Source organism: Manacus vitellinus, unplaced genomic scaffold, assembly GCF_001715985.3.
Source record: "Manacus vitellinus isolate BGI_N305 unplaced genomic scaffold, ASM171598v3 scaffold_2_pilon, whole genome shotgun sequence".
NCBI classification, from domain to species: Eukaryota; Metazoa; Chordata; class Aves; order Passeriformes; family Pipridae; genus Manacus; species Manacus vitellinus.
The window spans coordinates 15,131,656-15,147,055 of NW_021940208.1; the positions used below are offsets into that span (position 1 = coordinate 15,131,656).

General features: G+C 38.8%; 1 protein-coding gene across 1 annotated transcript in view; it reads right to left on the reverse strand.

The window, feature by feature from the left end:
- Positions 1-9,375: 9,375 nt before the first annotated feature.
- MIPEP (mitochondrial intermediate peptidase) overlaps positions 9,376-15,400 on the reverse strand; it is a 73,000-nt gene continuing 66,975 nt past the window's right edge. Inside the window, exon 21 of the mRNA XM_029960900.1 lies at positions 9,376-9,638. Within this exon, the coding sequence (XP_029816760.1) occupies positions 9,544-9,638 (95 nt within the window). The 3' untranslated portion in view covers positions 9,376-9,543. The remainder of the gene's footprint in view (positions 9,639-15,400) is intronic.

Sequence of the window (15,400 nt, forward strand, 5' to 3'; positions counted from 1 at the left end):
AGGCAAGTGTGGCTGGCAGCTCACCTACACCCAGTCCATTGCACCTTTCTTTTGTATGCAGGAACTTCAGCTCACAGAAACAGGCCATCTGCAAGTGTAGGGTATCTCCCGGGAGCAGGTACATACTGAGCAGCTCAGTCATCCCAATGCTGCTGAGTTTCCCTTCCTGTAGCTTCAGGTGGACTCTGGCCGCAGTAGGAAATTCACAAAAAATATTTAGTGCCAAAAAACAGTTAGGATAGATTTTGGGGGAAAAAATAATTTACCGATCTGTAAATTTTTTTCAAAAATAGTTATTAAAAATTTAATTTAAAGAAAATCTTATATTATACAGAAGTACAAATACTGATATTGCAGTACCTTTTGCATTACTGAGGTGGAAATAATTCCAGTGAATTTCACCCATTCTCACAGTTTTTGGCTGCCAATACTTCTAACAAGCATACAAAAAGATAATGCAATCATACATCCACTGGAGAGAAATTTTAATGCACATAGTGCCACATGCACGTGCATGAGGGGAAGGGGGAGGGGAGGGGAGTGGAAGGCAGGAGAGGGGAGAGAAGGGGAGAGGAGGAGAGGTGGAGGAAGGGAGGGGTTACAAAATAAAAATGAGACTGTATCTTGCTCCATCAAGCATGGACCCTAATACCAATCAAATGCTTCTCATGTAACATCATCCACAATATCCTCACGATCAAATATCAATACTAGATCCTCACTATTAAGATCCAGACATTTTCCAGTGAAAAGCTAGGGCCCTCTGGAGTCCTGTTACAACACCTAGGATACCAACTGAATGTCCCCAGCATTTCTAAAAATCAAATTACCAGTTAAAATGTCTTTGATATTCTGTACATTGCTTGTTTAAAATTTTTAATAGTGTTTATAGCCTTAGAGCAGTAATAATGAAGACAGAGGTTACAGACAGATGCACATTGGCTCTGCCAGAGACTTGCTTACCTTTCTCCTAGTGTTTGTACAAACAGCAAAGTACAGGAGGGTGCAATATTTATGGCATAGGTAGAAAAAATCAAATAAAATGTGGGTGAAGGAGTTGCCCACAGAGACAGCGTTTGTCTCTCCCAGCATTAGTCTCACCAACAGAATGGCAGGGTTGGAGAGCAGCACTCTGAGTCCAGATGCAATTCTTCTGTAGGTTAAGTCAGTATAAATAGGGTTAATTTATCTGGAGGATTTCCTGCAACTGGGCTATGCCAAAGAAAACACATTCGAATCTAACCTAAAAATTAATCAAATACAGGTTTCAGGTCAGTGGAGGTTGGTGAGAACAAGCAGCAGTATAAATGAGAGGACCCAAAGCTGGCTTGGATTATTTGTCATAGCAAGGACTTTTCTTCCCTATGCAGAAAACCAACTTTTCGTCTACCCCATCATTTGCCCCAACTTTCACGGGGAGATAAAATAGAATTCTAGGATGTCAGCCAAACCACCAGTTCTAACTTCCTATGTCTGTCATTTCCATGTATACACTGTGACTGTTATTTCAGGCCTCGATAAATAAACTATCCAGGAGCACTCGCTTTTAACAAAGCCTCTCAACAGAAGCTCCACACTAATTTTGGCCCTTAAACACTGTTTCAGAGGACCAGAGCTAATGCATCATGCACATTGTGTGTCCCTTAGTTGAACTAGAGGACTGATGGATCTTCTACCCACAGCTGGAGCACCAGAGGGGCCTCTAGCTGAGGACAATATGAGCTCAGACAGTCACGTTCCCCAGTCATGATGCTGATAAAGGGTGCACAGCCTCACTCCTCCAGTCTAAAAGCTGCAGGATACATTGAAGTGACCTGTTACTTCGGGTGTGGAAACCAGGATGTGAAGTGTTTTCAGCAGGCAGAAAGGGTCCCAACACATGGAGAATGAGTTAGCTTTTCTGACCACTTTAGCTTGCAAAATGCCTTTTTTTGCCAAATGAAACAGATGAAGGTGGAGAACGACAGATGGGACGAGAAACAAGCATGAATTGGGGAAGAAGAAAAAACAGAGTACAGCCAGAGAGGCACAGGTGTCAGACTAGCTGACCAGATACTTCTGATAGACCAAGGGAAAGGCACAGAAAACAGAATAGCTCACAGAGGAAGAAACTGAATGTCAAATTAGCTATTTCCCTGTAATCAGGCAGCCTACATCACTTTTTTACGCACATATGAAACTCTCAGAAACCAAAGAAATAAGAAAATTAAAACTGATTTTCTTGGAAAACCGAGATTATAAACTGAATAGACTCTTACAACCACTTTGTCTTGGGAATTTGGCTTAAACACCCGGTTGAATCAAAGATAACTAATTTGATTAAGTAGAACAAGTTATCTAAATCCCTATTAAGGGAAAACACTGCCAGCAATTCAGCACTGTTTTGCAAAAGACCTTCAGTGTTAAATAGTTTCAGTGAGAGCAGTACCTAGAGACCCACAACACTTCTCCACACAATGAAGGACACATTTGTTGGGCAAGCATCACGGCAAGACAACAAACTAAACTTACATGAAAATAAGAAGAAAATTTGCCACAGTGGTGAGGAACCAGGTCAGATCAGAACTTACCTGGTCACTGTCAGCCAAGTTGGGTCCCAGACCCTAATGGCACTGCCTCTTTCTTGCAGCATGCAATGGCATCTCCAGTTTTTGGGGAATTCCTTTCTCAACCTCCCTGTGACAGTACAGGGAGTAAACTCTATTTGTGCAAATGTTAAGAGACAGTGAACTATCATTTCAACTCTCACTTGTAATGAGTGGGATTTACTCTGGCTAGCATGAATCATTTTGATAACATAGATAATTAGTTTTATAGAAGTTTTACTATGTTATAAAAGTTGCTCTATCACTTGTGCTCCCCTAGGGCTCTCCTATAAAATGATTTTGTTACAACTGTATTCTTCTTGGAAATGAACTGGAGACAACTGAGCACATCTGTATGTCAAGAGAAGCACTGCAAGCCAAGACATTCAAGGCAATTTTGCTGCTCTTTTAATTTCTAAAATCCATGTGAAGAAATGCAATCACTTCTGGACTCCAGCATTATCAGCTGTTTAAAGCTGAAGACACCCATTTCCTCCCAGGCTGTCACTAAGCTGCCTCCGCACAGCCCACGGCTGTCCACAGCAGATGCTGCAGCTCAGCTACCAGGAGCTGGGATACTGTCAAATGACCTTGGGGGAAAACACTCCACAGGTATAAATAACATAGGTCTCTAATAACTTCATTTGAGCTACAGAAATTTATGCTGGATGAGGATTTGTGTCTGTACAGAGAGCTACAAGGTGAGTTAACTGGATTCCACCTTCATGAGGAAGAAAAGTGGGGTTGGTAGGAGTGTCCACTATGTGAAACCAGCAAGCTCTTCTGACTTTATATATATTTTTTCTTTCATATATTTTTGAACACTGAAAGTAGGCTATGATTGAGCCTTGTGGCTATTTCTGAAGAGCACCATTAGTAAACAGACTTCATTTTTAACATATTCACATGCTGTGAGTATGCTAGAGGAGCTTGATGAGCTTGCCCAGCCCTTAAATTAAGCCAAAAACCAGCTTCCGACCATGTTTAAGGGATAAGCCAATATTCGAACACCTACTTGATAAATTACTATTACTCATGAAGTGCAGCTGCCTGCAGTGTATTGAGAGTTGCTGTCCTGTGGCTTCCAACCTAAAGTGCTCATTCATCCCAACTTGGCCTGGCTTGGCAGTGCTTCACCTTCTCAGTGGGTCACATTCAGGGCATTTCCCCAAGGCCCAAGTCTCCCAACACTCATCTCCTGCAGCACAGGGAAGGCAGGTTAGAAATGCTGTTCAAGCACAATCCAGACTTCAGGCTGAATGGGCACATGCCAGCAGCAGCTGTGGGCAGGGTGGTAAGAACCTGCCATGCTGCCATTTTGCTTTTCCTCTGACATGATCACAATCACTAGGTCAGATTCACAGTCCAAATCACCGCTCACCTCCTCCTACCCCCTTGGGTCGTGCCCCACTGCAGCTGTAAGAGCAGGCAGAGAAGGGGACATTTGGAGGTCTAAGGAGTGAAGTGAGAGGGCTGCAAGGAGTCAGAGGGACAACAGGCAAAAGGCACTTCATAAAACCCAAGATGTCCTGAAGATAATTAATTAAGAGCATCTTCTGCAACTACTTTAATACTATGATGTTGTCAATGACGCATGAACTCAGTCATATATAACAGGCAGTAAAAGCAAATGATGGTGGCATTTGACAACTGAAAGATAACAAAGTCAATTTAAAAAAGTAATTTTAGGGCTTTGAGGTGTTCTGAATTTAAACCAGGATTCCTGACACTCCTATTCCAGCCATCTGTGTTCTCTCTCTAGTTACTGGAACAATGAAAGGCATGTGCAAGAGCTGGTTCACCCCCATCCTTAGACTGGTAGGATATATCCCATTTTGAAGATGTCAGTGTTCTGATCAAGAGTGAAGGCAGCTGGAATGGCAACCTTCAGCCACATACAAGTTGCCTTAGAGGCTACAGGCTCATTGGTAAAAGGCATCCCACTCTCTCTTTCCTCTGTTGTTTTAAATCTACACACCAGCAGAGCACCAACCAGTCATCCTGTCAGATCTGTACTGCCACTTTGCTTCTGGTTTAAGTATTTTGTCTTTAACAGATTTTTTGGATACTTCCTCCAAACAAGAAGCTGTAATGATTTCCTACAAGCATGCAGCCCCGGCGTGCTGTGGCGCACTGTTTGAAGAGCCAGCTGTTGAGGAGCAGCCGCAGCGGACTTAAAAGTAAACAAATCTCAGCCGAGGGAAGATCAGAAGGGCCGACAGACAGTCCTACTGGTGCTGATTTATACTTCCTTATCTTTTATCTCCTTCCCTCTCCTCCCTGAGCACACTAGCTGTTCTCCCACGGTCCTTCTCCCAGGGAAATCCCTGTGCTTGCTTTCTGCTATCATGCATTTTCAACCCTCAAGTTCTTTAAGTCTTCTAACTTTAATGTAATACCCCCCCTCCTGGTATACTACAAACCTGCTGGGGTAAAGAACCAACTTGAGCTTGCTCCTAGGAGCACATAAATAAATCCCTGGCTCTGGGAGCAGAAAATCTCCAATACTTTGCCCAGAAGCAATCTGAAATAGCAGACGCAGAATACCTCCCACTGCGCAACAGGCAGAGGAGGTGCTTCGACTGACACTGCTTTTCCAGCTCTCCACTCATGAACTCCCCCCTGGACGTGAAGCCATCAGCAGGACAGTTACCGAGCAAGTGCAGACCTGCTACCCTTGTGGCAGAAGGTACCTCCTTCCAAAGACACTCTCTTCACTAACAGCTTGTAAAACCAGAAGAGATGGCGGTGCCATGTGGTGTAACTAAGGCTACAGGGCTTCTCTGAATTAATCTGAATTCAGACATATTTTTCAGAAAACAGTGATGTACATTTCTAGTGCTGATTAGTCAATCCCAGGGCCACCCTTCATGCGTGTTCCACTGCAGTCTCTGCTGTCAAAATATTAACTAAAAATATGGGACAACTTTGTCTAATCTCAGCTACAAGCTCTTGCTAAACACTTATTTTTAGACAATGTTCAACCTTTCAAATTTGTACTTCTGTAAAATTACTTAGATATTTTAATCTTCTGATAAACTAAGAGGTATATTTTCTGAGCCATCAATATTGCTGTGTTACAATCATCTATTCTCTTCATTTTCATCTTAGTGACATCTATAATACTAAGTTGTTACTTTCATATATATTCATTTTTATTTCTGCACACTGATTTAAGTCTGATTCCCTATACAAGCAGCTATTTAACATCTGTACAAAAGATTTTATCAACATGTGATATGAATTCTTCCATCTGGTGTTCCACTGAAGACAAAGCACAAATATTTTTGAACACCTCTGCTTTTTCTGACAGTGCTGTAATTTCCATTCTAGACTTAGTGCTGTAATTTCCATTTTAGACTTAGTACTGTGGAAAGAAAACCCTCTTTTACTCTGCCCAAGTTTTTAACTCAGAGGTTATTTTGCTTCTGTATCAACCCACTATCGTGCCTCGTTTCTCATCTATAGTAGATTCTTCCTTGCCTGATTTTCCTTCTCTTCCCTGCCTTCTTAACTGCTGCCCTCTGCTCCTGTTATCTTCATTGGTGTTTAGAGAATTCCATGCAGCACCAGGTGCATTTATGTCACCAGAAAGTAATTATTACACAATATTTCAGTCTATCTTAAGTGAATCAGAAAAATAATCACATCGAACGTGGAAAAAAAAAAGGTAAAGTTCACACCTCAGACTACCAAATGAAATCCATGTGTGCTTTTCTGATGTGTTGTAATTATATGTTATTACTTCAGGATTGCATAAGGGTATAATTTCTTTTGAACGTGTTCACTACTTATTTTCTATAGCAGCTAAAATCCAAAACATAGTATAATTTCAGATTAAAAGCATGATGCTGAGTTAACACTGTTATAAACCCAACTTTTGGATAGCTGGTTCAGCAGCCCCAGTGGGAAAGTGTGGAATGCTTGAAAAGGATTACAGTGGTTTTTACATTTACAAAGAGTTACACTGCTGGTCACAAGAGAGGTCTCACGTTACTGAGAGTACACATATTTGCTGGAAAATAAAAGTCTCTCAAAAAGAAAAAGAAAAAAAAAAGAAAGGAAAAACCATCAGATATCTGAACAGCTGGAAGCATTTTTAGAAACTACCAAAAAAGAGAAAAAAATTAGAATAATATTTCCCTTTCTGTAGTAAGGATCATAGTGGTGATATAATATGTTCTCAAGAGGCTTAATCACGTCTACTGTTCGATCCTCAAAGGTTATTTCATAAAACAAAAATTAGTAGAGTCAACAGAGTTTCTTCACAAAAAAACTGAAGCCATCGTTCTATTTATTTTTCTACCAGCTCCCATCTTTGTCAGATGTCCTAAGAGCTATAAATCTGTGACAATAAGCTACAATCCACCGTACTCTGGCACAAGACAAGATTTTCTTTCTTTCTTTGTCTATATCTGATTTCATATTAGGAAAATGTTGTTTGATGCCACTCTGACAAAACCTTGAAAAGACTGCTGTTTACAGAAGGATCAAATGAGATGGTGAATTAAGGAAGTAATAGCATCCATGAGCATAAAACAATGCAACTACTACATATATTTTGATAAAGTATCTGCACACTAGAACGAACATCACTTGAATTTCTTTCAAATTAAAATGTAGGGGTAATCTCCTAATTTAAAATGCTTTGCTTATTCCGCCAATTATGATGCTTTATTTATTTTACTGTAGTGCTCTCAGTGCCTTGTCAGCACTAGGATTTCCTTTGGCTAAGTTCTTTTTGTCACAACAAATCTTTCAACATATGCCAACTCCAGATAAACATAATTGTTAGTTTGTTCCAGTACGAAAATCAGGTGACAAACAACATAAGGCTCCCTAAACAACACCCTTGAATTTCCTTTAAAACACAGTTCCATTAAATGCTCTCCTAGGGATTGTTAAATTTACATTCATCAGCTATTGTATCCTTTACAGAACTTCCCATCTTCACAATATGTTTTTACTCACACTTAAATTTACATTTAGTTTTTGTGGGTTTTTTAATCACTTAATTTACAGCAAAATACCCACATAGTTTGTTAAGCAAAACCATTAATTCTTTCTTCTTAGGGACCAACTGCAGATACAGAATCTAGTCAGTCAGCCATACAAGCCAGAAGCCTTGTTGTGGCATGCCTGACAATATGCCAACTATGATTTAATCAAAACATTTCTTATCTAAAAATGTCTAAACCCAGTTCTAATAGAATGATAGTGCTATTCATATAAGATAGTTTTCACCTTGCAAAAACAGGCAGTGCAAAAAATCAGGTAAAATATCAAATACCCAATAGCACAGACTCTGCTAAAAAAGGGGTGCATCATCCAATCAGCTCTCATTCTTATTTATCCCTTCCCAAACATCTGCTTTTTCTGGCTGAGTTGTTTTAATCTTTATTTTTTACTTGCTTCTCTCCCAAGTTATTTGCCCTCATCTCTCAGCCTTGGTTTTCTTCCTCTCTTGCTTCTTTCACTGCATTTCCGCTGAGCAGAACACTTATGATACCTTTTGCAACAACCTACAGACGAACTCTAAACGACAAGGCCATTTCTACAGAAAAATTAATCATTTTTCTTTTTTTTTTCAAAACACATCCAATACCATTTCATAATTTACTTAAGGGGAAAAAGAAAGCCTCACTGATAACATTCCCGTTGCTCATCACCCACTATATAATGTGCAACCTTAAGCTGCTCCAGCCTTCTTTATGAATTATTTTGTACCCCCTCCAAAACCTGCCCTCCTGTACTTCAAACAGTTCCCCACACTTGTCCACTTACCATTAAAAGGAAACTCCACGTGAACAAACATGCAGGGACCAGATTCAGGCCATATCTACGCAGCAACGTTGCCAACACATTTTCAACAGCCATTGTTCTCTGCAATGTAATCCTCAAAATGCCTGCAGATCCATATTCACCAAAATATGATACTACTTCACCCAGTAAAGCCCTTAAAGTAAAATGGTCAAAACTAATCCACACTACACAATAAAACAAACACGTTCAGGTAACAGATAAAAGGACACAGTTAATAGGAAAATACTCAGAAAACAACTGCAGACGCCTGAAGCTCAGAGGAAGATCTGCAAGAGATGAGCCTAGGAAATAAAACTCCAATTCTGTTGGATATTTAAAAACTACTAATTCAATAGCAAGACCAGTTTTATGGCACACTGTAAATTCCATTCCTCCCCTAACCATACTATTTTTACTTAAAAACATGGTCACACGTGCACCCAATGGATCATCACAGCTGTAAAAGAATGGCCACCTTACATTTTATTCATTAGGAAACATCTGTGGGGTACCATTTTACTCCTTTGTCTCTCTTATGTGTGGCAACATATCTCTTTTTTCCATCACAGACCTGTATGACTACAGTTTTTCTTCTCCCCTCTTTTTGTTCCCTATCTCAAGTACAGTTCCTAGTTTTCCACTTCATTTTTTTTCCAGTTTCGCCTCTGTTACAAACACAATTTGCTTTTCCCCAGCACAGAACTCCTGCAAGGAACACAGTTAAACAAGGCTAAAGAAAATCCATGAACATGTGAGAAAGACCCATGTGAACAGTTCTGGGTCATGACACTCAACAGGTAAGCCCTAATACTGAATCAATGTGTGTACCAAAAGAGCATTCATACCACTCACCCTGAAGATGAGTTCAATTCCTGTTTACTCAGATGGTCCAACAAGACCAAATTTTCTAACAGCACATTCTAGTAGATTTTTTCTCTCAAATTCCATGCTCAAGCTCCTATGCAATGGAAAACCATCATCTCCATAATTGAAACCAGGTGATCCAATGAAAGTATTTATTACTGTTCCACCAACATGAATAGTCAAACTTTTACAAGTGTTCACAAAAAGCAAAACCAGTCACAACAATATTTTACCCACAATTATGAAGACATATGCAATCTTCCATAAAAGAATTCAGTTCTGCTGAACATTTTTATGAGTCCATGATAAACGTTTCGAAGTCGTGGTCTAAGTCTGAAACAAGGGCATCCACAAAATCTTCAACTGAAGGTGATTTCTGAAGCATACCTACAGAAAAGCAAGACAACAGACTCTTCACAAGAATACTATGACCTTGACAGCTTTGTCAATGGTAACATTTATTGGTAACTAACTTTTAATGTCACTATATGACAGAAATGGCTATCATGTTCCTTTGATAAGAACTAAGTGCAGTTATAGTGTATAGGGATTATTTAATTTCTTCAAGCTACCTGTTACACGTTATCACAGAATTGACAGGTTTCAAGATTGTTAACTGATTTTTATCACTACAATCTTGCTTAAGCAGGGAATTATATCCATTTTAAAGCAATGTAACCACAGACTCAGTCATTTCTAAATGACTGGAATAAATCAGTGATTGAGCGGGTATATAAATCCTTATCTGATAAGCCTCAGTTTTGACTGAGCCAGAAAAAAAAATATATTTTCTCAATGTGTTACACACCTTAGAAGCACTTGATTTAGTATTTAAAGTACAAATGCCTCTGAAATTTTTGACAAGGCATGAAACATACTCAAGCAAAAGCATTTTCAATACACTGCAGTTTTAGTTTTGCTTTTTTACAGTACCAGGACTTACCTTTTATTAAGGATTTTAATTAGTGCATCTGTTAGCTGTAGCATTTGGCTACAGGATAACAGGGAAATTACCATAATGAAGAATCATGCTGAAGTATTTTTTCAGGTAACTCTATGAATGGAGCAGTTAAAAATCTCACACCCTCCTCAGAATCCCAATTTTTGGAAAGCATGAGAATATATACTTTAAATTATTTTCAGATCTTTCTTTGTACTTAACATTACATAATGTTGGTCTTTTCACTGTTATTAAGATTTCCAAGTTTATATTTGGAAATTTACTGCATAACTTGTACCAGAAAAAAAAAACAACAGCACAGCTGCCAAATAATGTAAAATTTAATCTTTGTATGTCTTTGAAGTGATCTGTTCTTTCTGACCACTGCCAATGTAAATATAACCTTGTTCTACTCTTTCTGATCGGGGTACCTACTGAACATAATTTTATAATCTTTCACATCCTCAACAATATTTGCTTTTGGTGGAAATTATAATTGCATGCTGCTAAAAGACCGTAATCTTTTACTATAACACAATGATTCAAAACCCATCAGGAAACAGATCAGCTCAAAGTAAATTTGTGTGAGCAACCAGAAAGAATGTTCCTGCTAAGACCTTACAGAATTCCATTTCAATCTGATTTAAACACATGTTACAAGTGTCAACACAAACTGCCATGACCCAGTAGATTAATGCTGAGCACTAAAAGGAAAACAAATCTCATACTATATATAGGTTAACTGAAATGCTGTTAAATGAAGTTTGCATCAAGCTATTTTTAAAATGAAAGAGAACAGCATTACTATTTCCAAATACTTGGTAAACTTGTAATCTACTCTAACGTTAAAAAAATTGCTGTGGAATTACTTGTAGTTCACAATGAAAAATGTCTTGCTATGTGCTGGGCTGAGAAACAGATGTGTGCAGATACCCAGCTACTAATCTGACCTCCCCAGAGAGCCATGGCCTCTTGCAGACTCCCTCTCTTGGGTTCCTCAGTGGGCTGGCTGGGGGGGACATGCATATTTGCTCCTTAACAGCCTTGGAAAAATTCCAGTTTAAACTCATATTTTCCTGCAGTTTTCACAGAAGTGGAGAGAATGCTGTAAGAAGGTGACATGGATGGCAGCCCACTGGAGCATGCCAGTGTCATGCATGACTACTGGAGCTTTGTCTCAGACTCAGTTGGAGCAGTCCAGTCCCTACAGTGCAATTTGTTTTGCCTTTTTTTGCTCTCATTTTTCCTCAGACATTTTTACATCTGAACTAACCAGCTCTATTTCTTGAGACTGAACAGTAGTAAGATCTTCATGGGTGCCACTCCTCTGATCTTCTTCAGAGGGCTACTTTGTGATGAGTTGCACCTATGAAGAATCTACTTTTCCCTGCACATCAGAAAGGAAACCTGGATGACTAGCTCAGGTATAAAATCTCAAGTTGGCAACATTATTCCTTCCTTCCAATTTTTCAAGATGTGGCTTTATAAAAGAACAATTATTCTATAGCCAATATGTCTTTTTTCATTGGATATCAATACGGAGAGATGACTATAATGCTGCATAGAGAGTACATAGAGATGGTCATAACAAACATAACCACTACTTCCCAAGCCCCACAATACAAAAATCCCCTTCCAACACTGACTATAAAAAAACAGCCACTCTGGATGATGTTTAGCCAATTCTTTGACACACTAAAAATTGTTCTGCTAATTATCAATACACTGCAAAAAAAGAAGAGCTAAGAGTATAATGATTAGGTGGAAGAAACTGAAGCTGGGATTATCTTCAAGTAGATTTAATTTCCTGCTTACATAAAAACGGAAAATTATAACAAAACCATTCCAATCCTGGATATTACAAAATGAATAAAAGAAAGATAATTAACTACAGTATACTTGGATGTATTTTAGTGCAGTTAAGTACAGTCTTACAAATCTCACTCAAAACCTGTTACAAATTTTATTTATTTACACTCCACACGGTTTGTTTTAAATATGTAGGAGATTTCAAAATCATTCTGGCAATTGTGATGTCAAATGACCTCCAAACCAGTAGTTCCTACTTTTGATAACAAAAACAGATTTCAGATTTCTTGCATTAGCAGTCTGCTGCATTGCTATTTTCCCATCGCTGACATCAAAAGCAGACACTAGCAGACTTCACTTTTGCAAGGAAGGGATGAAGAATAACTGAGGTCATTGCTGAAGAACTCCTACTGTAGTGAAGTGATGATGCCCTTATGAAATAATTAACTCCAGATTTTAGAGTAGACAACTCCAAAAGAAACAGATACTGATGGTATTTCTCTGTTTTAACCTCTTACTCTACACAGATGTGTTAAAAAAGGTCACATCTCCCTTTAAAATCCATTAAAATATATCAAAGCAAGATCAGCTTTGATATATTGTAAGTACTCAGCACTTCAGTCTACATGATTTAGTAAGATGTCCACAAGGTCTGATGGTTGCAGTTTTCAAATTTAGGAGTGTATTTTAATATGTTTAGCCCAACTCCTATTTCAGCTCAGTCTCTCCCAAGCCTAAGGCAACTGCATAGCTTATCTTCTCTGCTTTGAAGTTTTCTTTCACATTACAGCACTGTGGTTAACCACACCCTTTTGAGAGATGGTTAGCTATAACCTACAATCACTGAAAATTGAGAGAATAAAGCCTGTGGCAAAATTTGGCCTCTGCCCCTGTGGAACAGTAATTATTTTGGGTCCATGTAGTTTGAGTTAACATATGTTGCCATTCACATCACCTTTTAGGATTTATGCATATTTCTAACACTTTCAAAGAGATACGGTGATTATCTGAAGATTTTTGCAGCCTCTTCAAATCATAATTATTCCATGAAGTACAATTTGAGGCATGGAAAAACAAATTTTCAAAAACTGCATCAGAGTAAATGTGTGTTTATTTACACAGTCAGTCGGTTTGGTTACCACGTAGGCACACAGCTGTGTACGACTGCAGTATAATATGGCATTAACAAATCAAGAACACAACTTCACATGTATTTTGCATGAGGACTTCTTCAGAAACCCCAAGGGCAATGTGACTGCGTCAAAACTGAAGAGAAGTGCTCTCCAGGATATGTTCCATGCTCTCAGTTCCCAAAACATTTCACGCTGCAATTCACTTTCTGACTGTGCACCTGGGTTTCTTTCCAGTGAGGGAGTGCCAAGGGAGGGAGGGAGGGATGGTGCACACCTGAATCTTGTTCTGACCTGCAACCAGCACACAACTGGACCTGGAAGGGACACCTGGGATACATAACTTTAAAAGGATTTGGAATCCCTAATGCCATGTACTCCTAGGAAGGAGAAAATATACGAAAGCCATATGGTCAACGCAAAATGACAGAGCAATCAAGTTCTTCTCAAACTGTATTTTCACTTTAAGGAAACATTTTTTTAAAAGTAAGCCTCCTGGACAAAGCATAGTTCACTCATTTTTTAAGTGCTTCTGCTATCCATATTTGTGACTATTTCTGTATTTTATTGATGATCAAAGGGGTAAGATAAAAGGGGTCACTTCAGAAAATGTTTTAAAAGGTTTCAAAAAACCGTTACGGTTTTTGAGTTTTTTAATGGAAATAAATGCCAAGAGAATCAAATCCAAACAACAACAAAAAAGTATATTGTGTTTCCTAATTAAAGACTAGTCCAAACAGGAACCTGTCAGTAACCTTGTCAGTAACTCCACTGGATGGCAAGTCAGATCCTTTATCTTTCCTAATCAGTACATCTATGGAATCACGTCACAGAAGATGAAAAGCTAGGGTCATATCCAAATACAAGAGAAAGACAATAGATGGATTCTGAGATGAAAATCATAACAAAGAAACTGTACAAATGAAATGTGCTGTTATCAAACAGTCAATGAACATGGCTAACTTCACAAGGAGATACGGAAGTATTTCAAGGGTGAGGCTGCACATCTGCATCCAAAAGTCAGACATCTGCAAGGGCATTTCTATATATAAAAAAAAAATGCCTGAAATAACAGCCTAGAGAACTTTAGGGTTTTGAAATATGGCACTAGTGCGCACAGAATCTGGACTGTTTCCCTGAAGAAGAGTAAAATCAACAAACTTTAAAGTTTGGTGGAATCTATCTTTAATCAGGTATCTGTTTTGTCATTTGCTATGGGAGCACAGTTTTGCAACTAATGGAAACCAACAGATGGAAATCAAGTATTCGGGAACATCTATAATGAAAACCAAAATAAAAGCAGCAAGAGGAATCAGAAGTTGACTGAATCTAAACAAATTAAGGAACAACTAATTGTTCTTACTTTTCTCCTTAAATTCTCGATTTTTGTAATAAATACAGAGCAATTAAGTATAAACTTATCATAAGTTTTTCCATCAGGTGTGTTCTATGATTTAGCCTCAAATAATCCCAAATCAGAAATCAAATTATTATTTTGTCAAAACACCTGAGTCACCCTGATTTCATTCTTCAGCGAGTCATTCAAGCATGTTTTTTAAGTTTTGCACTGTGTACAAATGAGCATCACAATATGCACAGGCAAGGAACCTGCTGACGAATTCTGGGTTTTTTTACGATCTTGAATAGCTTTTAAGACTTCTGTAAAGAGACACAGAGTATAAAAGTAAAATTCAGAATACAAAAGTGTCCAGGGAAATAATCTGAAGCAAGGAAGATGTACCCTTGATGGAAGAGGATCAGATCATGGAATACTTTAGAAAACTGGACACAAACAAGCCCACAGGCCCTGATGGGATATACCCATGAGTGCTAAGGGAGCTGCCAGATGGCATTGCAAGGTGACTCTCAGTAACCTATTAAAATAGGGGAAGGACCAAAAGACAGGAAAAAAGTGAATTTCACTCCTATCTTCAGGAAGGGCAAGAAGGAGAACTCAGGTCAGTCAGTCTCAACTCAATACTTAGGAAGATGGTGCATCAGCTACTCCTGGAAATCATTTTCAGGCTCATGAACAAAAAAATCATCAGGAATAGTCACCATGGATTCATAAAGGGCAAGTCATGCTTAACTAATTTGATAACCTTATATGATGAAATGACTACACGGTGTTCTGTAAGATCCTCATTGAGAAGCTGTTGATGTATGGGCTGGATAAGCAGACAGGGAGCTGGACTAAAAATGTGGCTGAATGGCAGGGCTCAGAGGGGGGTAATCAGTGCCACAAAGACTGGTTGGAGGCCAGTGACCAG